Genomic DNA, 24,266 nt, shown 5'->3' on the forward strand with positions numbered 1-24,266 from the left:
TCTAGCCGGGCCAGTTCTTTTTCTACAGCCGCTCGGAGATGGAATGGAATTCTCTGGTGCCTCAACGCAACAGGCTGTATGGCGTTGTCAATGTGGAGCTTTACTGGCAGTCTTTTAATTGTCCCAAGACCCTTGAAAGCGATGGGAACATCTGCAGGATGTCTTCCGTTTGGAGAGCTTTCACGGCATTGGCAAAAGCAATAAGTCTGAGGTCTTCTGCAGTGTGGCTCCCAACAAGTAGGTCAGCTTCCTTGTCGACCACGTGAAATGTTGTCATTATTTCCTGGTCCTCCGCCTTGACTTGTACTAGCATCTTTCCTCGTAGCGGAAGTGACTCCTGGCTGCCATACGTCAGGATTCGAACTTTGGAGGGCACCAGTCGTGGTCTTGGTTTGAGGGACTTGTAGTGCTGTATGCCCATCATATTTACGGTGGCTCCTGTATCTATGACTGCAGTCACTGCTGACCCGTCGGTCTGTATCTGACATTTGGGTTGCGGTCTTCGCCTTCTCTTCAACTTACTGATGAATGACACGTAGTAGCATTCGTCATCTTCCTCGGTGGAGGAGTCATCCAGCCGTGGTTGACGGTGGTGTTGCGTTCTGGCAGACCGCAACGACTGGGCATCATCTAAGGAAAGTTGTCTGACGGCACCAGCTGTTGTTTTCTTTCCTGAGAAGTTTCGTCCGCGGAAACCACCTCTGCACACGCCCGCGAAATGGTTCTGCACCCCACATTTGGAGCAGGTCTTGCCTCGTGCTGGGCAGCCATCTTGATTGTGTTCATCACGTCCGCAGTACCCGCATGGCACTCGGCGTTGTGTTCTGGTCGGCCATCTTCCTCGTCCCCCTCGACCGGCGTTGTGGATTGCATCTACTCTCTCGGTCTTCACAACAGCCCCGGTGTCTGTCTGCGGATTGAGGGCGGCTTCCATCGCCGTGGCTAGGGCATCTGATAATTCATGCGACCGGGCAAGAATTAGTATTTCTTCTAGTGTGATGCGGGGTTGGCGCAGTATCAGGGTCCTCAGGTGTTTGTTGCGGCACCCTTGAATCAGTTGCGCAGTTACCTCTTTGTCTGGTCATCGTCTGGGCAGGTGCTTATGAGGTCTCTTAGGCGTGCATGAAATGCATACATCGTTTCTCCTTCCCTTTGTCTCGACTGTCTTAATTTGAAACGTTCGTAGTGTGGGTTCAATTGAGGATCAAAGTGCGCATTTAATGCTCGGAGGGCGGCGTCATAATCGGTAGCTGCTCCTGTATTTGGCAGGTGCGTGAATAGTTTGTATAATTCAGTTCCTCCAAAGTGCAGGATTAATGATCTTTTGACCTCACCATCTTTTTCTCTGGTGGCGGTGAAGTAATTGTTGAGTTGCCCTAACAAGACTGCCCATCTCGGCGCTGCTGTTCCTGGGTCAATTAATTCACTAAATGGCGGCAGAGCTTGAATCTGCGAGTGGGATGAAAGGGCTGAAGGTTGTGCCAGGGGTCCTACTAGCAGTGCTGGAGGTGCAGCCTGCTGTGCCCCTCCTGTTGCAGCATTTGGTTGGTTGGACATTGTGTTCTCTTGTTTGGTTCTTGTTGCGTCTGTGTGGTCTGCCGTCTTTGCCTCTCTCGATTGAATTTGCCACTGCTTGTTTATTGCGGTTGCTCTCCCCTGCCTCTCAATATGTGGCCCCTCGTGTGCTTATGGTCCCTTGCTGGTTGATTCTTGACTTCTACTTGTCCGTGGTAATGCCCCTTTTTCCTGTGTTTTTTTTCCTCTTCTTGCCTTTGCTGGTGTTTGTTTACTGTGCTGGGGTGGCCTCATACACCGTGCTCTTGGCCTCGGCTTCGCTCGTTGGCCGTCCTCGTGCTTGTGTGCTGTCTCTGGGCCTTCTCGAGCGCTTCTCTCGCTCACTGCGTCGTTTTGGGGCGGGCCTGGCTTCTCCTGCGCGCGTCTCTGGGGCTGCCGGTCGGGCCGTTTCTGCTTGGCTCTCTTGCAGCCGCTGTTATCGCGGTCCAGGCGCTTCTTTATACCGGTGCCCCACGCAGCTCCTCGCATACGCTGCTTACCGGTATGTGCTGCTTCTTCTGCGGGCAGGTCTCGGCGCCACCGACCGTCGCGCCCACGTCGGACCGGCTGAAGCAGATATTACTTCGCGGTCAGGGCGATCAGCGACATCCCACCCTCAACGCCAGTGTAAGGGGGTTAGTTGTCCCTAGGGGATGGCTGCTAATCGTGGTCAAGGACTGGGGGGTGGGGGGGATAGCAGACCTTCGACACAGAGATGGGGCGAGCAACAGAAAGACATGGACACTGGGTATGCTCTGTTGGACCGGAAGTCCGTTGCACCTCCGTCCCTTTATTTATAGCCTTCTGGCCACGCCTGGCCAGAACGTGATACAAATTGTGATAGTGCTTCCGGGGTTCTGTGGGGACCCTCGGAGCACTAGAGCGCTACACTTGTGTGCAGGATTTTGTGAGTACTTTAAGCTGTTTTTTACACGAATCGGCTTCGACTGATAGCTGCTGTTCCTACATCATAACTGGAGTAGTATGGTTAAACGGTTTCCAATCTTTTAACACCTTCAGCGCAGCGCAGATTCCTGCGCTGTGCTGAAGGTTCTAATGAGACTACCGGCTCATGACGGAACGGTTCCGCCATGAGCACAGCTCAACCGACGCTCATGACGGAACCGTTCCGTCATGAGCATTGAAGGGGTTAAGAGTAACTCAATATACTGTTATTTACAATGGTAGTGAAGGCTTCAATGTGTGCGTAGCAGTAAAATTCAAGAATACATATTATAATCCGGTGGATATGGATTCACCAATGGACCAGCAATATAATTAATGACAGCAGCATAAACATCATTTTAAAAGGTTGTGTGAAATTTTAATTCCACTTGCTAGGTTTTCCGAAGTTGACAAACTTTGCAGAAATCACAATATTTGTTAATTTCACAAAGGCCTACCTGTGGATGGAATTTCTTACAAAAACGTTTTTACAGAAAAATTAATCTGCAAACATTTTAAAGAGATATCTCCAGTAATAATATGGTATAGTGGACTTAAATTATTTCCTGCAAAACCTACGTTTGGAGGATTTTTATAAAACTGTAGTGTGAAGTTTCTGCAACTTTGCTCATCCCTAATTGTTTTTACATGATGTAAAATATAACTTTAAAATGTGTATTACGTACATGGAAATCATAGTAGTTATGTCACAAATGACCCAGTATTTGATACCATCCAATTACATTTTGGTTTTAAATACGGCTGGTGTAGCCTTGTGGTATTCTGTCATACGCGCTTGACAAAAGGTATTGCATCGGGCTTAGAGGAACGCCGAATTAGGGCTCCCTCGCATTTTTTTAAACGGTAACTCTTTTCTTTTAATTTGGAAACCACGTTATTACTGTAACTTTTACCTTGCTCTGAATAATTTGTTCATTTGCACCGCTACTACCGACTCCACAGTCCCCGGTCCACCGCCAAGCATTTGGATTGTGTGGAGGGACAAGGGAGGAGATTTCGGGCCCCGGAAGTGATTTACTACTTCCGGGCCCATCCGCCAACCAGATACTCCCACTAGGTCAGCCCCAACCCCACTGGCTACAAAATAGGAGCCTTGCAAGCTGCACAGTGGACGCGCTTGACAAAAGGTATTGCATCGGGCTTAGAGGAACGCCGAATTAGGGCTCGCTCGCATTTTTAAAAACTGTAACTCTATTCTTTTAATTTGGAAACCATGTTATTTCTGTAACTTTTACCTTGCTCTGAATAATTTGTTCATTTGCACCGCTACTACCGACTCCACAGTCCCCGGTCCACCGCCAAGCATTTGGATTGTGTGGAGGGACAAGGGAGGAGATTTCGGGCCCCGGAAGTGATTTACTACTTCCGGGCCCATCCGCCAACCAGATACTCCCACTGGGTCAGACCCAACGCCACTGGCTACAAAATAGGAGCCTTGCAAGCTGCACAGTGGACGCGCTTGACAAAAGGTATTGCATCGGGCTTAGAGGAACGCCGAATTAGGGCTCCCTCGCATTTTTAAAAACTGTAACTCTTTTCTTTTAATTTGGAAACCACGTTATTACTGTCACTTTTACCTTGCTCTGAATAATTTGTTCGTTTGCACCGCTACTACCGACTCTACGGTCCCCGGTCCACCGCCAAGCATTTGGATTGTGTGGAGGGACAAGGGAGGAGATTTTGGGCCCCGGAAGTGATTTACTACTTCCGGGCCCATCCGCCAACCAGATACTCCCATCAGACACACCCACTGGTCGCTCAACCACTACTAAACAGATGCTATACAAGTCGCGCAGCGGGCGCGCCGGCGGCGCGCCTAAGGCAAGCCCGTCTGCGCCCGTCCGCGCCCGTCCGCACCCGTCCGGGGCCTAGGGCCCTACCCCCTGCCCACCTTGCCTACACCTCCAAGTGTGGCAGGGTATGCTCAGACGTGAGTCCCTTGCTCACTTGGCCACTGGATTCAAGATAGCCTGGCTGATGAGGATTATGAATCCGAAACCGGTCCCAGGATGCTTGTTTCCGGTCCAGGGAAGACATGGCTTGGCAGTTCGGGCTGGACTGTTCCCATGAGGCACAGCGTCAGACTGATTTGCATATGGCCATGTCTGAACTGGGGTGGCTGAGTGAGCTAAAGAATGGTGATGGATTAAACCCAGATCAGTTGACTGGGGGTGAGTGTTTGATTTGCTCAAACGCTCCGTCCATCATCCCCTTTTGTATCACTTGCCTACACCTCAGCAGAATTAAGGACCCACCAGGGCACCTGGCCCATTGGTAGTGAACTCCGTAACAGGCTAGGCAACACTAGGATCCTCTCCCTGCCCCCCAAGGCCCCTCCTGTAATCCTCGTCGAACCTTCCCCCTCCACCCCCCTCGCACTCTCTAGTGCCCCTCAGACCCCTTTTACCACCACCCACTCTAAACCTACTCCCACCAAACTTTCCGTCTGGTATCTAAACACCCGCTCATTAGTCAGACACCAGGTTGAGATTTTCCATCTGCTCGACACCTTCAGCCCTGATATCCTGTTTCTCTCCGAAACATGGCTCTCGTCTGAGTCCACGCCAGACATTCTGGCTGCTCTCCCTGAGAATTACTACATTCTCCAGGCTAACCGGCCAGATGGGAAGACTGAGGGGGAGTTGCTGCCATCATTGCCCACCCGCACATCTTCACTTCCCTAACAATTCCCCTCACTCCTTTGGCTGACATGCTTGCAGTCACATTGCACTCTAAATACTTCTCGCTGGCATGTGTTCTCTGCTACCGGCCACCTAACCCCTCCTCAAACTTTGATCAATTCTTCAGCAACCTGGTTGCAGAGCTGGTGGTCAACCATGCCACCTCCTCATCATAGGCGATTTCAATTACTGGCCACACGACCCACTCGAGAACTCCTGCTCCAAACAATTTACGGATTTACTCACTGGGCTAAACTTTTCAGAACACATCAAAGTGGCCACCCACATTAAGGGGCATACTTTGGATCAGGCCTGGAGTCTAAATCTGGACATTCTCGACCTCCGAGTATCCCCCTGCGCCTGGTCTGACCACTATTTTGTCTCCCTTTGCATCAGTCTTCCGATCGCCACATCGCCACCGTAATGCACACAGCCGCTCCCACCATGGTCAGAAATTGGATGCATGAAGACATTCCTTCCATCTGTACGAACCTCACCTCCACCCTTCCCACTTTTCCTGACCTCTTGGACCCTCAATGCTCACCTCACGCGCAGGCTGAAGCTCTCGCCTCATGGATGACGCAGGCGAGAGACAATTTTGCCCCTCTCAAGGCCCTAAAAACAAAGAGACCCCATGACGCCCAACTCTGGTTTTCTAAAGACCTTAGGGACAGGAAGCTCGCTCTGCGCCAATTGGAGCGCAAGTGGAGGCTTCACTACTGCCTCCTCAAAAAAACTTTGTTCTTAAAGGCCCTACAGGAGTACAAAGTGGCCATCGTGACGGCTAAATCCACACACTTCTCTACGAAAATACTTAGCTCCAGCTGCAAATCGAAAACTATTTTTTCCATCGTGGATGAGCTGGTAAAACCTGATCGTGTCACTGCAAAATCCCCCCCCATCGCAATTCCTCTGCGACTCCCTCAATAGCTACTTTATTGAAAAAATCATAACAATCAAAACTAGTATCCCCACTGCTGTTACCATATCGCATTCCACCGCGGCCCCTCCCAACCCCGTTCATTATCTCACGTTCCTCACACCTACGGAAGACACCTTCTTTTCTCTTCTTGGGAAAATTAAGTCGGGCTCCCCCCAGGATAGTTGTCCTCCCCACATCAGTCGTGAAATCTACCGCAATATTCCCACGCCCCCTCTCTCTCTTTTAAATTCTTTTAAATAATTCCCTTTCCTCAGGGGCGGTCCCCCTCCCTTTCAAAACAGCTGTGGTCTCACCCATCCTTAAAAAACCTGGAGCAGATCCCGGCACCCTTTCCAATTTCCGCCCAATTTCCCTCCTCCCCTATTTGGGCAGAGTCCTGGAAGCCTATGTAGTCAACTGTCTGAGCACCTTCATTGAATCTACCCACTTCCTTGACCCTCATCAGGCTGGCTTTAGGCCTCCGCACTCCACTGAATCTATCGCCCTGGCCGTCCATGAGGAGTTAAGAAAGGGGGAGGACCAGAACATCTCCCAGGCTTTGGTGCTCCTGGATCTGTCGGCGGCGTTCGACACTGTAGACCACACCATCCTACTCGAACGTGTCGAGCACGCCGGCATCCGGGGCTACCACTGAAGTGGCCCCCCACTCTTGGTCCCCCCCCCCATCCCCTCAACTTCGGTCAAAACACTGGATGTTAAGGTGAACAACCAGCTCACCCTTCATTCACAAATCAGCTCTGTAGTTTCCTCCTGCTTCCTCACTCTCCGCACCATCCGCACTGTCTCCCGTTTTTTTTCCCCTCAGGCACTCAAGCAGATCATGGCCGCACTGGTGATATCGCGGCTGGATTATGCCAATGCCCTTTACAACGGCATTCCGGCATACAGCATGCGGAGGCTCCAGATGGTCCAGAACCAGGCGGCCCGGCTGGTTTTTGGTCTCCCGCGATATCATCACTCTACACCGCTCCTTAGGGAGCTTCATTGGCTTCCCGTCAAGGAACGCTCCCTCTTTAAGACCGGCTGCATGGTCTTCCAGGCCCGCCAGGGCACTGCCCCTGCCTTTATTTCCTCGCTAATAAAAGAATATGTTCCCACCAGAGAGCTCCGCTCTTCCTCCAAATCTCTCCTCCAAATCCCACGTTTCAAACGGAAAAAATGGGGCGGAACCAACTTTTCTACCTTAGCCCCTACATTTTGGAACTCGCTTCCTGATCACCTTCGCTTTGCCACCCACTATCTCTCTTTTCGGAAAGATCTTAAAACGTTTCTTTTTAAACAGGCCTTCCCCGTGTAATCTTCCTTTTTTTTTTTCTTGACAGGTTGACTTTGCCTCTGTTGCCGACTCCCATACTAGCGCCAAGAAACCGTACGGTGCACGCTGCGCTTTATAAATGTTTTAAATTAGAAATTAGAAATTAGAAATTATTACCTCCTTTCTTCAGGATCGTGCTCAGGCAGTTTCCCTGCCACCTTTCTCCTCAGTGGGAACGCATCTCGCTTGTGGAGTCCCGCAGGGCTCCTCGCTCTCACCACTTCTCTTTAATCTTTATATTCGTCCCCTCATCTCGGAGCTTCAACAAAAATCTGACACCATCTTCAATTACGCTGACGACCTTCAGCTCATCTTTAGCATCGACCCCTCCCCATCCTCCATACAAAACGTCCACTCTGTCATGAACTTCATTAGCTCCTGGATGAACCTCAATCAGCTCAAACTCAATCCCGATAAAACTGAGCTAGTTCTCACCAGTCCCCATGGCAACCCTTGGAATTCTTCTTTCTGGCCACTCTCACTTGGCCCCTCTCCTTCCCCTGTTGACACCGTTAGGAGCCTTGGCATCACCATTTGCAAGGACCGCTCTATGAGGGCGCAAATTAACTCAGTTGTATCCACCTGTTTCTACCACCTGTGCCCTATCCGCAAAATTAGTAGACTTCTCTCTCATGAAGCTCTTGTACAGGTCACCCTGGGGCTCGTTATTTGCCGCATTGACTATGCGAATTCCCTATATGTGGGCATACCAGCATATCAATCACAACGTCTCCAACTTATCCAGAATCAGGCAGCCAGGTTGGTCTATGGTCTGCCAAGATCCACCCACACCAAGCCTCTTTTAAAGAACCTTCATTGGCTCCCAGTTGCCCAGTGCAGCCTCTTCAAACTCGGCTGCCTGATTCACAAAGCTCTTTCCTCACAGGGACCTTCTTTCATTTCTTCCCTCTTGCATCGATATGTTCCCCAGCGTGCTCTCCGCTCCTCCAACCACAATCTTCTCACCCCCTGCTCCTTCAGGCGTAAAAAACATGGAGGCCTGCGATTCTCCACCCAGAGCCCTCTCTTTTGGAACTCCCTTCCCCCCGCACCCCGCCTTCTCCCTTCCTACGCCCACTTTAAAAAATCTCCGAAAACTTGGCTCTTCTCGTCGGCTTACAACTAGTTTACCTGATCTGTACTGTACAGCCCTCCCACTCCAGCGCCAAGAAACCGTAGGTGTACGCGCGCTCTACAAGTACCATTTATCATATCATATCATATCATAATTAGAGATATCACAGACCAAATCATCCCCCTCATTCACAGTTAAAGGCCTGGTTACCCTGGTTACCCTACGGCAAGGAAGGTGATCCACATTGAAAAGTCATTTGGACTACATAAAGATAGGCCCAGTTCTCTGGAGCCAAACGTTCCAAATACAACTAAATATTAAAGTAAAGAGAAGTGGCAGTGCTTGCTTACCGATTAAAGCAAAACACAGGTAAGTATGATAAAGCAGAGAGAAAATTGTTATCGGACACAATCTCAGTTAACTTGCAACTGACAAGCATTTTTATTTTTTTTCCACAAAAAGTCTTGTATTTCAAAATGACATCAAGTTAATAAAACTAGCTGGAAATTTGTATAGGTGGTAGCACTTAACAGCTTAGAAATATATCAACAAATTATAGCAATCTTACACTATGCAGTTCTCCAAACTAGGCGCTGGATTTAGACAATCTCTGAAAAAGCTGTGGTAACATGATTTCCTGCATACATAATTTCCACTGACAAACTCTACACTGGAGGAACTACCGTGTTATGATGGCCATGCTTGATGGCGACGGTACTTACTCCGCGAACAGAATCCTCAATAGGAAATTTTATAGAGGAAGTTATGTCACTCCAACTTTTCGGGGGATTGTACATTACCTGCCGTTCCTCCCTTGCCTTCCTTCCGTACAAAAGAGGCCCCGCCTCCCACCCAGACCCACCCCCAGCATAAAAACTCTGCCCGCCTCCACCTCCACCTGTTTTTTTCTGTCTCCCTAGTGAGACTTACCTTTTCAGCTCCTCCCTGTGGTGGTGCCGGGGAGTCTTCGGTCTGGTTCTCTGCTATGGCGATGCCTTCTGCAGCATTCTCCTGGCGGTGCCTCCTCTCCTCGTCTCCCTCGTGGTGTGAGGGCGGAGCGGTGGCTCGGAGCACCGCGACGGTGTCGGGTGGTCCTCCTGTGGCTGGGTCTGCGTTTCCAGGTCGGGGTGCGTGGCTGCCTCCTCCCGGAGTGCTATCTTCCCGGGGACCAGGTAGGACGGGTTTGTGCCCATTTTCTTTTTGCTTTCTTCCAGCTGGAGCATTTCTCTTGCCCTGAAGTGGTGTATGCTGGCCTTGGTGCTGTGCCTCGGTGTAGACCTTTGGTGGCACTGGTTTTCGCTGGTTGGCTTCCGTTCTTGTCCTGCCTCTGCTCCATGTTCGCTTCGGTGGTGGCCTTGTTGGTTGCCTGCCTCTGGGTCTGCTCCTTACGGGGTCGCATGGGGTTGGTTGGGGGCGTGCTGGTACCCTCTTCCTCTGCTGCTGGGTCTCTGGTCCCCCTGAGGCGCCCTTGTCGCACTGGGCTCCGTGGGGGGTGCTGCCTTTCTTGTCTCGGGATGGTGCTGGACTTGATTGTGGCTGCCCTGTCCTGTGTTCTGGGGTTTGGTTGATGCCTTCTGCGTCCCCTCCTCAACCGGCTGGTCCTCTGTGCGACTGGTTCCCGTCTGGGTCCTTGTTTGTGGATCCTTCTCCCGCCTCTGCGGTCTGCGTGTGGCTCCGGGTTGGTGTGCGTTCGGGCCGTGGGTCGTTGGACCCCTGAGCTGGTCGGCAGGGTTTTTCCTCTTTCCTGCTGGGCGGGGCCTGTGGGTTTCTTTCCTTGGTGTTACCGGCACTCCCGGTTGGGCTTGCCCATTGGTCCCGGTGTAGGGGTTGGTGCTGTGTGTGGTGTACGTTGCTCGTACTTGTTGTATGTGCATTGTGCGTGTGGCTTTGTCCACTGTGGTGCTGCCCTGCTGACAGTTGCTTGTCGGTTGCCTGTGCGGCCTGCTGTTGGCTGTCTCTTCTTGGCCCTCCTTCTTCCTTCTGCGCTGTGTTAGTCCTGATTGGTTTCAGGTTTCTCTGCGCGCTCTGTTTGCGCCGGGGCGTTCGCTTCTGGGCTGCGCATTCCTCTCTCCCTCCAGTGGCTTTGCTTCTTGGTGGGGGTCGCCCCTTTCCTCCGGTTGTGCTGTTGGACTCTGTCCTGGCCTCACTGCTTGGTGGGTCTGTTGTTCTGCTTGGCTGCTGCCGTGGCGCTGGCTGGCCTGTTATCTGCTTCTTCTGTGCCCTTCTTGAAGCGAGGTTTCGTGGAGTTGGCGGCGGCGGCTCGTGGTGGCTGGGTGTCGCAGCCTTGGGCCCTCTACTTGCCTTGCCTGTGATGGGGAGTCCTGCCTTTCTCGCGTGCCTTGCACTGGGGCCTCTCCGCTGTCCCCGCTGTGGGTGTCTCCTCTTTCTTTCGGGTCATCGCGGTTTTGGCCGTTTTTTTTGCCCTGGCTTGCTGCCTCCTTGTCTGAGTGCCTTGCCCTGTTGGGTTCCTGTCACTGCTGTCTGGTCGGTTCCCTGTCTGTGGATGGTCGTCTTTGGCATTTCCTCCTCAGTGGCAGAGGGACGTTTCTGTTGGCAGGGTCCTATGTGCAGTGGTTCATGGTCATCCTGGTGCGGGTTCCTCCGGTTCGGGGAGGGTTCCTCTGCCGGTGCCGTCTCCGGTTCCTGCTGGGTGGCTCTGCTGGACTGGGTGTCCTGTTTGCTTGCCATGTGTTCCTTCTGCTGGGTTCCTGTTGGTGGGGCTCGGGTTTAGGGCCCGCTCCATTCTGTTGCTGGGGCTGAGGTGTCCGGCGGCTTTGTGCCAGTTCTGGTTCTCCCGGGGTCAGCTCCTGGCTTCAGCCGGTTCCCTTCCGTGTGTTGGCCCTTCAGGCTGCCTTTCCGCAGGCTCTCACTGGTGGTTTTTGGCGTGCCCTGGGTTTTTGGGGTGCTTCTCTCTGCTTCCCTGACGCTGCTTCTTTTCTGCGTTTCCTGCGGTTCTCTGTGTGGTAGGCACGTTTTCTGGGTTGCGTCCTTCCCCTTCAGCCTCGGGCCTTCGCCCTGGGTCTTTCCGCATGTCCGGATGCTCTCGTGCCTCTCCTTCATGTGGCAGGGTTATTCCCTCTTCCTTCTCTGGTCGGCCTCTTGCGGCATGCGGCTGGAGTGTCTTTTTGCTCGGTCTGTTCAGGAGATCCTTGGTGGTTCTTCTGGTGATCGGGTTTTTGGTGGCCCGGGGTGTGTCTTCACTGGTCCCCTCTCTGGGCCTGGTGTTTGTCGGGGCTCGTCTTCGGACTGTGCTCAGCCCGGTTCCCTTGTCAGGGTGCCTGGTCTCTCTTCATTCCTGGGTTCGGGCCTTGTTGTCCCGGGGCTCCTCGGGCGGCCCTGTGGCTGCGGGTGCTGGGGCGCCTGGCTTCTGTGGTGTGTCTGGTTCCCTGGGCTCATTTTCTTCTTCTCCGCCTGTCCGTCTGGCTCCTGTTGGGTTGGTCTCCGGGGTCTGTTGTCCCTCCTGCCCTTGTCGGTCCGTCCCCGGAGGTGCTCTCCTGGTGGCTCGGCCGCTATTGCCTTCTGGTGGGTCTTCGCTGGCTCTTCCGGCTCCGCTTGTGGTGGCTTCGGTCGCCGGCCTGTTCTGGGCTTGGCTGGGGTCGGTTCGGGTTCCTGTTCTGGTTCCTGCTGCTCTCCCGGGGGTCCTCTTGCTAGCGGCTGTTGTGTCATTGGGCCTTGCCCTGGTGCCCTTTCGGGTGTCTCTGCGGCTCTGGGGGTGTTGGCTCCATCGGTCGTTCCAGTGGCTTGGTCCTCTGCCTCGATCGGGTAGGTCCTGTTTCGGGTCCTTGTCCTTGGTTGCCTGCGTCCTGTTTCTGTGAACTAGGGTCTGGGTGCTGGGTCTGTCAGCTCTCTGCCTCGGTGGGTGACCTGTGTGCTGGCAGTTGGGTTTTGCTGGTTCCTTGCTTCATCCTGGGTTTTCTCTCAACTTCCCCTTCCCGGCTTTTCCGCTGCTCCGGCCTTTCCAGTGCGGGCTCTGTGGGTCTGTGCTCGGGGGTTGCTGGCTGCTCCCCGTTGGCCTTAGGCTCCTTGTTTTCCTCTCCTGTCCGGGGTTTCGGGCTCTTCCCCGGGGTTCTGTGCGGGGTTTGAGCCTGCTGCCTGGCGGTTGTGCGCCTGGACTTGGCTGTGTTGGGGGTTCCTGTCTGGTTGGCGGTGGCTTGTGGGCTTCCCGTCGGTCCTTCTTTTGGCTGTCCTGTGCTTGGTGTTTGTGGGCCTTTTCGGCCTGGTGTTATGCTCTGGGTGTTGTTCCCATGGTGCTGGCTTCCTTTTGGTGTGGCAGTTCCCTCCAGCTGGGGCTCTTCTGGGGTTGTCGGTGGCCCCTCTGCGAGTGCAGTGGGCGTCTTTCTGGCTTCTTGGTGCTCCTGCCTTCCTTGCGTGTTGCCTGGGGTCTGTTGCCTGGTTGTTTTTCCTGGTCTGCTGTGTTTGTTTCCCCGCCCTGTCGGGTCCTTCCCTTTGGGGTCTTTGCTGCTGGGGTTGGTTGTCCTATCCGGTCCTCCCTCTGCGCCCCTTGCTGGTCTTGGGTTGTGACTCTTGCCTTTTGGGTTTGCCGCCCACATTTGCCTGGTCTGGTGGCTGACTGGCCTGCTGCACGCACTGTAGCGGCCTGTGTTCCAGTTCTTGGTCACGGGTTCGTATTCTCATGTGTCCTCTTGGCCTTTCCTCCTTGGTGAGTCGATGGATTCAGCAGCTCTGCTTTGGATTGTCGTCGCCCCTGCGGGGCGCTTGGGGGTTTTGTGGGCCCAGTCTTGGACGTTTCCCATCTGTCTGGGCTGTTCGGATCTGTTGGTTTTGGGTCCGGTTCCGTCCTTTGTCCCTCCGGTGGCTCGGCGTTTTGGCTCTGTCACGGCTTGGTTTTGCCTGTGTTCGGTCCTGCTCCTTCCTTGACTGAGGCTGGTTTGGTCAGTTTGACTGTCTGGTGCCTTTTTGCTGTGGTGCCTGCTGGTTGCGGGGTCCTTGTGGGTGGAGGTCTCTTTGTTTGTTCGCTTGGTCCGACTCTGGTGTTGTTTACCTTCCTGGTGGTTGGTTTCGGTCCACAGTCTTGGTGGCTATTTCTCTTGTGGAGGTGGTTCCTCCTGTGGGGGTTCGGGCCACGGTGTCTTGTCCTCTTTCATAGGTCTGGGATGTTGATCTGCTGTGTTTGGGGCACTGTTTTGTGTTCTTCGTCACTCAGTTGTCCGCCTCTGTTTTCCTCTGCTTGCTATGTCCTCATTTGTACTGAAGGAAGGCGAGGGAGGGACGGGAGGAAATGCATCCATTTCTAACGATAATTGCATTACTCCTAGTCCTACTCCCTCGCCTTCCTTCGAGGACCCTCCCTCCCGGTGCGGTTCAACTGAGTGCTAGCTCGGCTTGTTTATGTACAGGTGGGTAGAGTTTTAATGCTGGGGGGGGGGTCTGGGTGGGAGGCGGGCCTCATTTGTACTGAAGGAAGGCGAGGGAGTAGGACTAGGAGTAATGCCATTATCGTTAGAAATGGACGCATTACACCCAACTCTAAATTTGGCTTCAAGTAAATTTTTTTATGATCTTTTAAAAATGGCACAAAATGCAGTTGGTCGTTACCTGACTTCCGTTCACTGTATAGCCATGTTTCAGTGCAAAGATTTTGGCCATTGATATGGTCATGGAAAATCCCACGATTGCAATTGCTATGGCGTCCACAAACACAGCTGAGAGGAGGGTGACGTCAGGCACAGCTGGAGGCCGGAAACTGGACGACGGAAAACACAAAGTTGTTCATTATGAGAAGCCTTTCTTACAAGCAAGAGATCAAATACTTAAAAAAAGGCACTTGTGACATAATGAAACCTGACATTAATGAAGGTTCAATTGAACCAGTCATTTGAAGTACTCACCCTGGCCACATTACTGATTGGGGCTATCAACCGACAAACAGAGTTCCATATGCTGAGAAACATGCAATTGTATCTTGCAATATTATCTGTAATGTTCAGCAAGCAGCAAACAAAGCAAAGTATGTTAAGATACTGGTTAGTCTAGAACAGGGCTCTGATTGTTTCTAGTTGAAAGGGTTCAAAAGTTACTAAAGCACAGTGACACATTGTGATACACAGTAAAAGGCCCTGACTGGTCACCTTTCTGTTGTTTATTACTGCATTTGGTATCAAACTGGTAGTAATGGGTGGGACCTTTGCATAGATAGTGCCGACATAGGTAGAAACGACAATATAATGAGGTAATACTATAACAAAGTCCCTGCATTGTGCCACATGATTGGCATTTTCCTGCTGCATAATTTAGTCAAACCTGCTGCATAATTTGGTCCGTCTACCGTATAATCGCAGTGGACCTGAAAATAAGTAGCTCTTATTATAGAAAAGGTTGGAGATCCCTGGACTTGATATATACATTGAGAATGGTCAGAAATACCAGTTTTGTAGCAAGTAATGAGTCCAGTTAGAAAAGTTGTTTCTTTATGTACATATGACCTATTCCTGGAAAGTCGGGATTAAAACACACAGAAAATCTTTGTGAATACTCCCGTTCCTATTGATAACACAGATTTTTTTTCCAGTGTATTCCTTTTTTATGGTCTCTTATCCTTAAGCTAGACACTAGAAACAATTATTTTCCCTTGCATCCTTCATATAAAAGTTTCCCGGTGGTGGGACACACATTCTTCTGTAATCACGTTTTTGCTGCCTACAATGACTGACTGCCCCGTCAAAGAATAGTTATTTTCTGAGCACGCACTCGTTCTCACTTACAGTGACTGTCATTAGATTCAGTGAGACGCTTCATAACAAAATGTATGATGCCGCACGCATTTCTACTTTGTACTTGTCAACATATCAGTGTATAATGTCATGACAGCAAGTCTTCCAATGGCGGCTTTTCCGCTAGGGTGGGGTGGAGGAGGGTCGCCCCACTGCTTTCAAACAGTGCAAGAAACAAAAACGTCAAATGATAATAACTTTCAGTTATTCTGATTTTACGTTCGGGCTGCTTGATTGATTGATTTTTAAATTTAAAAAGAGCAACGAATGCCCGGAGGCGTCTTGGATCTGAGGTCTCAGAGGAACGTACATAAAAAGGATGTGCAGGATGCGTGTTTATAGATCTGTTAAAAATAGCCATGCTTTGCAAATGCCAGTGTACTATAGTGTATTTCCTATTTTTAACTGAAAGCAAATTAAGAAATTATGCAAAAACAAGACGCCAGTGGTCGGTACTGCAATCAGCACCACACAAAGCCTTTTTTTGTTGCATTTTCATACAGCGGGTGCTTGGCCCAAGGCCATTGGATCACTATAGATGAGCTCCAATTACATTACACAAGGCCAGATTTGTATGTTAGGTACGGGGAGATTATGTCATGTGCCCAGAATCACAGGATGTTGAGCCGATGTTGAGATTCGAGCCTGGTTACCCAGTTCCAAAGTCACATCCTCTATCCAGCCCTGAGTATCACTTTGTGGCAATGGGCAGTGGAGTGGTGTGGCTCACTGGTTAGAGGCGGCAGGTGGAGTGGTGTGGCTCACTGGTTAGAGGCGGCAGACCTGTAAGCAGAGAACGGCCCGGGACCAGGGTTCAATTCCCGACGCGGCAGGATCTTGGACCAGGGTCAACGGACTCGATAATTCTCACCTCAGTGCCTACTCTAACCAGGGAACACACTCGGCAACTCTGGGCATTAGGCTTGCCTCATCTCTACAACGGCCCCCCACAGACCCCGGGGATGCCTGGTTTCACCCTGGAGATACCCAGAAAGGGACCATCTCACAGGGAAAACCAGGACGGGTTCCCCAGCGGTCTACAGCGCCAGGACACTCGGGTAGAGTAACAGTGCGCTTTACAAGAATCCCACATTTACATTTACATTAAGACTAAGTGGCAGGTAAGGGCGAGATCAGGCAATGGGGGCACCTCTAGAGTTAAGGTGTATTTGGCAGGGCAATTTCAGAAACTGTATACTCCTTCAACATACATGTTCTTCCGTCTTCTGGATTACCTTCCTAGAAAGAGAAAGAGGACAAAAAGGTTTTTGCTTCTGTGTAGCAAAGTTCTAGAACTCCCAACCAGGAAAGATGCTGTAAGTATCCATTACTAATCTGAAACCGCAGAGGGGGTCCTAGTCGAGAGTGCTTCACATGCCCCCATGAACAAGTAAGACATCTCTACAGGTAATGATCATGTGTTACTACAGTGCAAAGTTCAATTTTCATCCAAATACATCTGTGCAGCTACTGTGACATGAAAAAAAAACACGTGTTGCTGCATAGCAAATTGAAAATTACAGTGAGTGACAAGCACGCCAGGAGCCCCACACATCAAGACATTACAACACAGCATAAAAAAAACGCAAAGTCCAAAGAATCTCTTCCCTTACCCAGTGGGGATGCTCCCAACAACTTTTACTTCATAGTTTTTGGACAAATCCAGCGCAGCCGAAACACCAGTCGAAATGATCACCTACAAACACAATAAACATGCTTTAAAGAAGGACCAGTGAACCTAAAGCCGTTTTATGAGAACCAGCCGGATGTATGACATTACAACGCATGCTTTTACATCGCATGCTTTTACAACGCGGTTTTTACAATGCATACCATTACAACGCATAGTGCTTTTAGGCGCTGGATAGTGAAGTGTTTAATTTACTATTCCAACTCCAGTCCCCGTGGATAGTAGGGAAGGTGTTGGATAGTACATTAAACACATTCCCTATCCTAGAGCGCCCCCCAGCGCAATGCGCTGTAATGGTTTGCGTTGTAAAAGTTGCGTCGTAAAGGCACTGCATGGTAAAAGTTGCGTTGTAAAGGTTGTTTACCGAACCAGCCCTGTGCAATAAGTACATGTGGCATGGGCATTTTCTTTCATGTGATCGAGCAGATCGTTAACAAAACAGCTTTAGAGGAAAGAACAATACATGTTGCCAAATTAATCTATGTTTTTGAGAAACCTAGAAGAACTGTTCAGGGTTCAGACAAGAGTGACCAGGGGCATTGTGTCATGTTCTCAGGCAGCAATTTGTGGGTGAGGGATATATGGTGGACAGATGGCCCTCGTTTAAGCCTGCAGTCTAGTGGGGGAAAGCCAGTAAACGTGAGATAGAAAGCAGACTAATTCCCGAGTAAACACATGGAAATCGTCCCAAAAACACCAAGTACTGTATATTAGTCCCCAACATATATTTGAAGGGAGTATTTCTGATACTAAGAATGTACCCTGTTTCAGCAGCTCCACAGGGAAATATCAGGTACAAATCTGAGCAGCCCTTTTCAGTCAAAAACTAAAGCTTTCAGTCGAAACCTGATTGAAAATAGAGGTGGGCGAGTCTCTGTGGCCTGGCTCTGGCTCGGGCCGAGGCCCTGCTGGAACCTCGAGCCCATAACGAGCCGAGGTTTCATAGGACCGGAGCTGCCGGCGCTGACCCTGTTGCAGCTTGAGTTTGCAATTAGCAGCGTGCAGGGCCCACTTACACTCACTGACCTGGGTTAACTGGCCTATGCCTGGTCATTGGTTCCCTGAGTTTGGGATCCTTCCAAGTGAACTCATGTTCTGATGCCTATGCCCCAGCTCCTTCTCTAGCAGTCTGTTGCACTTCGTTGTATCTTTTAGAATTCGTGTAGGACTCCGTCGAAAAATGCACTTAAGGCACACTATAGGTATATGTGGATTCTGCCTCCCACTCTTGCCTGGGAAACTTGGGAACCAAGTTCGAGTCTTGGCGTCGGCTTAATATCCTGTGATTCTGGGCAAATCACATAATCTCCCCGTGTCTACCAAAAATGAATGTCACCTTGTGCTGTGTAAAGCGAATATATGATTATACCACGATTTCAATTACCACGCATGGCTTTACCACGCGAATTTTACATCGCAAGTGGCTTTACCACGCTGGTATTTACAACGTAGGATTTTACTACGCCTAGAAACGTCTTACCTGCACGTCTTTCTCTACGAGCCCTTACTTCCATCCTCCATTGAAACAAGCGTCAAAACACGTATACCAAAATAAAAAAAGGACTGTTTTTTTGACGTACACGGCACGTCTTTGGGGGAGGCTCTTTCCTTTTTCTTTTAAAATTATGTTCGTTTTTTTTTTTAAAGTAAACTGCTTGTTATTTTTTGGGGGGGAGACCCCCCCCAGCCCCCCTCTGCCCACCGCTTGTTATTTTTGGGGGGGGGAGACCCCCCCCAGCCCCCCTCTGCCCCCCAAGCCCACGCAGAACGACTCGAAGGAATACCACATCTCCCCCCCAGCCCGTGGTAAAGACGTCGTGGAAGGCACCCTGCGTGGAAGGCACCCTGCGTGGTAAGTGTCACGTGGTAAATGTTAGTAGTGGTAATGCCTTCGTGGTAAATGATGTTTCCCGTGTAAAGCGCTCCAATACCTTCGGTCACGCTTGCACTATAGAAAAACTTCAGAAAATGCACAAAAGGTAAAAACAAAGAGTTAAAACAAAAAAGGAAATACTAGGGGTACCCATTCAGTGGCTGATTTGTACAAAGTGAATTCGGAAAACATGGATAAATTGCGGTTTCCCTACTTAAATTGTGTGATCTTAGACAAATACTCCATTTGACCAAAACGCCCTTTTCTTCATTATTGCATATGAAAGCACCTTCAAACATGTACGTTCAAAATACCAGTTGGTCAAAATCCTACGTCTGATTTAAAAGACTATAAAGTTGCTCTATAATAATAACCTGGGCCATCTATAGGGTTTACATGACAGCAGTCTTGTGTCTTAGTTCACTAATGGTTCATGTTTGAAAACTATTAAGTACTTATCAGTGCCGTGCTGAATGTCAAAACTTCCACACTTCAAAGAAATATGTTTCTTTGAATTCTGAAGGGACTCTATTGTATTTTACTGACGTTTGTTGTTGTAGGATTTACATGGTAAACGGGTTCAATGCTTGGCTCGTGCACAACGGCTTAGAACCGAGCCAGAACCTTGTCTCGACTCTCCCTGTTAATGTGTTGGCTCGCCCACTTCTAATTAAAAGTGGAGTGGTTCTACGACACTTGGCATTCCCAGGCGGGGCAATACCCAGGCACAGTTTCACCAGCAACAAGCATTTACAATGCAATGGTCTCGTCTTTGGTAAAGTTAGAGCTATTGGCATTGCTGATGACATTATTTTTGTTTTTAAAACATATAAATAAATGCCAATATCTTAATCTCTCGCAAATGCGAGACCTATTGCATTTGCACCCACACACACACAGAGCCACAGGCACCCACACACACACAGACAGTGCCACACACACACTGGAGCAGTCACATACACACACACACACACACTGGAGCAGTCACACACACACACACACTGGAGCAGTCACACACACACACTCTGGAGCAGTCACATACACACACACACACACTGGAGTAGTCATACACACACACACACACACACATTGGAGCAGTCACACACACACACACACTGGAGCAGTTGTGTGGCCCCCAGAGCTCTCATTGGGTGCACTGTCTCCTTCTCTTGAGTTTCCCTGCAGCAATGGGTGCTTCAGACCCTAGTGTGTGGCTCAGTGGCTCCCACAATGCCCTGCGGCAGTGAGCTATAGTGAGGTTGCTGATGGCAGTGCACTGACTTGTGATGACACTTACTGGAGCAGTTGTGTGGTCGGCAGTGCCTGGAATGGATGTCCTTGGGCCTACCACAATGCCCTGCGGCAGTGAGTTGTGATGGTAATGCACTCACTGGCTGCGGTCGGTGCCCCGCACACACTGGAGCAGTTGTGTGGCCGGCAGTGCATGGTTTGGGTGCCTCCCACAATGCCCCGCGGCAGTGAGTTGTGATGGCATTGCACTGGCTGCGGTCGCTGCCCCGCACACACTGGAGCAGTTGTGTGGCCGGCAGTGCCTGGGGTGGGGTGTCCTTGTGCCTCCCACAATGCCCTGCGGCAGTGAGTTGTGATAGCAGTGCACTGACTGGTGACACTCATACACACTGGAGCAGTTGTGTGGCCGGCAGTGCCTGGTTTGGGTGCCTCCCACAATGCCCCGCGGAAGTGAGTTGTGATGTCAGTGCACTCACTGTCTGCGGTTGGTGCCCCGCACACACTGGAGCAGTTGTGTGCCCGCCGGTGCCGTCAGCGCCTCGGAATGCCTGCCTTGGCACGGCTGCCCGCAGCCCTGCGCAGACGCTGCTGTGATCTTGGCCGCACGCAGGTGAGTGGGCGGCGCTGCTGGTGCATTCACGGGGCACTCTCGGGGCACTCACGCTGCCGGGGATTTGTGCACATTGTTCTGCTGGGGGGGTCTCACAGGGAGGCGTGTCTGCCCCCTCCCCTCCTCTGGCCCTAGCTGCTGTCAGCAGAGGGCCCCGGGCCCGCATCCGCCTTCTTGCCACATTCCTTCTCCTCCTGGCAGCCAATGAATGGAATGTCTGACATAGCGCCGCGACGGGACTCAATGGCTGCAAGGCGCTTCCTGCTGGAAGAGGGGATGCGCGGAGCATCCGGGGAAGGTGAGATGGATTCATTCGCTGGGATCAGGCAGGAGGAGAAGGGGTTAAGGAGCGGGTAATGCAGAGCTGGCTCCCGCGCCGGAGGTGTAACTCGGTCCTACTCGGAGCTGTAATAGGGCTGTGCGGGGATTATTGGAGCACAAGGAGGGAGGGAGGGAGGGACGGAGAGTGGTAGAGGGAGAGGGAGCCGCTGCGGCAGCCAGAGACGAGTCGAACTGCAAGGAGCGCAGGCGGTGCAGCACTCACTGGATCTGCATCTGCAGCAGCACGCCCTATTGTCATGTTGGGTATACTCTAAAGGAGATAGCATATGTATACAAGTCAGGTCCCGGGCCGGCAGCCAATCACAGCGCGGCCCGGGGAATGACGTCACGGAGGTGTCCCGGGACGGCAGCCAATCACAGCGCGGCCCGGGGAATGACGTCACGGTGGTGTCCCGGGACGGCAGCCAATCACAGCACGGCCCGGGGAAGGACGTCAGGGGGTTGTCCCGGGCCGACCGGCGGTGATTTTCACACGGCAACAGATGAGGGGTGGGCTCCCTCGAAATAAATAACTAAAACTGGACTAAGCAAATTAAAAGAAGCGCTCCTCAGCGCGGACCTCGGCAAGAGGGAAGGTGTGGGGGGCGGGACTTAAAAAAAGAGACAGAAACGCCCACGCATCGCATCAAGCCGCGGACCTCGGCGAGAGGGAGGGTGTGGGTGGCGGGACTTAAAAAAAGAGACAGAAACGCCCACGCATCGCATCAAGCTGGGGAAAAGAGTAATTGACACACATCTCTTCCAATGGCTTGCCTCCATTTACGAAGCTAGCCAATGGAAGAGAGAGGCGGGTTAAAGCCCCACACTGTTGAAGTCATGAAATCTTCGGCTACACCCCCCACTGCTTCGCAGTGGGACGGTAGCCTCGACCTAAAAATCAGAAGGAATATTCTCTGACCTCCTGATCAAGGACCTGTTCACCCCCCCCGCAGCTCTGCTCCTAAGTTCCGCCACTCAGGGTACCGGGATCTGCTTGCTCAGGTAGGTGTTGAGGCCCTCCTCCACCCGCAGGCTCCTGTCTGCGCCTCATCCCTCCTGGTGGTCCAGTGGGACAGCCTTGCTCTTCTGCTGGCCACTGTTGTTTGTGACTGTTCTTCTGCCGTTTTTCTGTCTTCTGTCTCTGTGGCTGTGTCTGTCTTGAGCCATTTTTCTGTAATTTTTCTGTTCTCTGTTTTCTGCCTTTTCTGTGCCAGTAATTATACCTGTGTCCTCTGTGCTATTCTGTCCCCGTGCCCCTTGCCCTCTGTGCCCTTACCGCAGGTGCTGCCCCGCGGCCCCTCCCCCCTCTGCCGGTTCCCGCTCTTCGCCTCCCAGCTGCGCTTCCCTCCCCCTCCCCTACTTGATGGCGGCCACTGCGAGGGAGTGTGAGCAAGACCTCTGACCCATGGTCAGGGACCTGCTTTCCCCCCGCAGCTCTACTCCTAAGTGCCACCGCTCAGGGCACCAGGATCTGCTCACTCAGGTAGGTGTTGAGGCCCTCCTACACCCACAGGCTCCTGCCTGCGCCTCATTCCTGGTGGTCCAGTGGGAGAACCTTGCCATTCTGCTGGCCGCTGTTGTCTGTGACTATCCTCGTGTCATTTTTCTGTCTTCTGTCTCTGTGCCCTTGTCTGTCTTTGAGCCATTTTTCTGTCTTCTGTGTCCGTGCCTGTGTCTGTCTTGAGCCATTTTTCTGTCATTTTTCTGTTCTCTGTCTTCTGCCTTTTCTGTGCCAGTAATTATACCTGTGTCCGCTGTGCTATTCTGTCCCCGTGCCCCTTGCCCTCTGTGCCCTTACCGCAGGTGCTGCCCCCGCGGCCCCTCCCCCCCTGCCGGTTCCCGCTCTCCGCCTCCCAGCTGCACTTCCCTCCCCCTCCCCTACTTAATGGCGGCCACTGCGAGGGAGTGTGAGCAAGACCTCTGACCCATGGTCAGGGACCTGCTTTCCCCCCGCAGCTCTGCTCCTAAGTGCCACTGCTCAGGGCACCGGGATCTGCTCACTCAGGTAGGTGTTGAGGCCCTCCTACACTCACAGGCTCCTGCCTGCGCCTCATTCTTGGTGGTCCATTGGAAGACCCCATCCCTTCCTGCAGGTTCCCACTTGCCGCCGCCCAGCTGCGCTTCCCTCCCCCTCCCCTACTTAATGGCAGCCGCTGTGTGGCCGTGCCACTGCCGCGCCGAAGGGGCGTCAAAGGCAAGCCAGTCTATGCCCGTCCGGGACTCGACTGCGGCCAGCGCCATGAACCCTAGATCTATGACCTTCCACCGCTACAACTCCGCTGCCCTCCTCGAACTCAACCCCGGAAGAAACAACAACTGCCAGTTCTCCTGCCGACAATGCAAACATTCCTTCACCATCAACAGCCCTACCACGACCGCTGAACCCACACCTGACGCTTGCACCACCGAAGCCCTGACGTGCATCCTCCTCAACGTGCACTCCCTACACAGACACACCATGGAGATCTGGGACCTGCTCGACACCCTCTCACCAGACGTCGCCTTCCTCATGGAAACATGGACAAACGCCGCCTCCGCCCCGACATCACCACCGCAATCCCCGACGGATACAAGTACCAAAGAAAGGACCGCCCAGGAGGACTTGCCACCACACACAAGAGCTTCCTCCGACTCTCCACCTCCAGCACCAGTGACCCCCTCTCTAACACAGAGCATCTCCCCTTCCACATCCAGCGCAGCCCAGCCCAAGAACCACGCTGTGCAGGACCTTCGTCTACAGACACCTGGGGCCTTGCGCCTCTTCCGCCACCACCATTGCTTACCTAGTCGCACCCCACTCCATCGCCTCCACGGACTAAATTCTCATCGGAGACCTGAACTTCCACCTCGACAACTGCAGCAACCCTGACTCCACCACCCTCCTTGAGAACCTCGCCAACATCGAACTGAAGCAGCTCGTCACCACCCTCACCCACAAAGCCGGACACACGCTCGACCCCATCTACGCAGGAGGGACAAACATCCACTTCAGCCACACCAAGGAGCCTCTCTGGACAGACCACGACTGTGTACACTTCACCTTCAACACCACCACCGCACCCAAACCCGCCCGCCACAAAGAAACTGGAGTAAGATCAGCGAGGAACACCTCAACACCACCCTCCTCCATGAGCACACCTACGCCACGACCGACGCCAACTCCACAGCAAAAGAACTACACCTCTGGATCTCCAGCTGCGCAGACAAGCTCGCACCCCTCCGCCACCCCATCAAACAACCCCCCCTGAAGGCCGCC

At 52.1% G+C, this 24,266-nt stretch overlaps 1 protein-coding gene across 1 annotated transcript in view; it reads right to left on the bottom strand.

Moving 5' to 3' along the window:
• Window positions 1-24,266, bottom strand: part of SLC26A5 (solute carrier family 26 member 5) — a 395,647-nt gene that overhangs the window by 155,216 nt on the left and 216,165 nt on the right. The window contains exons 8-9 of the mRNA XM_078679017.1: window positions 16,879-16,961; window positions 14,091-14,238 (exon numbers count right to left, since the gene is read on the bottom strand). Coding sequence (XP_078535143.1) covers window positions 14,091-14,238; window positions 16,879-16,961 — 231 coding nt within the window. The remainder of the gene's footprint in view (window positions 1-14,090; window positions 14,239-16,878; window positions 16,962-24,266) is intronic.

Source organism: Lissotriton helveticus, chromosome 1_1 (genome assembly GCF_964261635.1).
Source record: "Lissotriton helveticus chromosome 1_1, aLisHel1.1, whole genome shotgun sequence".
NCBI lineage: Eukaryota > Metazoa > Chordata > Amphibia > Caudata > Salamandridae > Lissotriton > Lissotriton helveticus.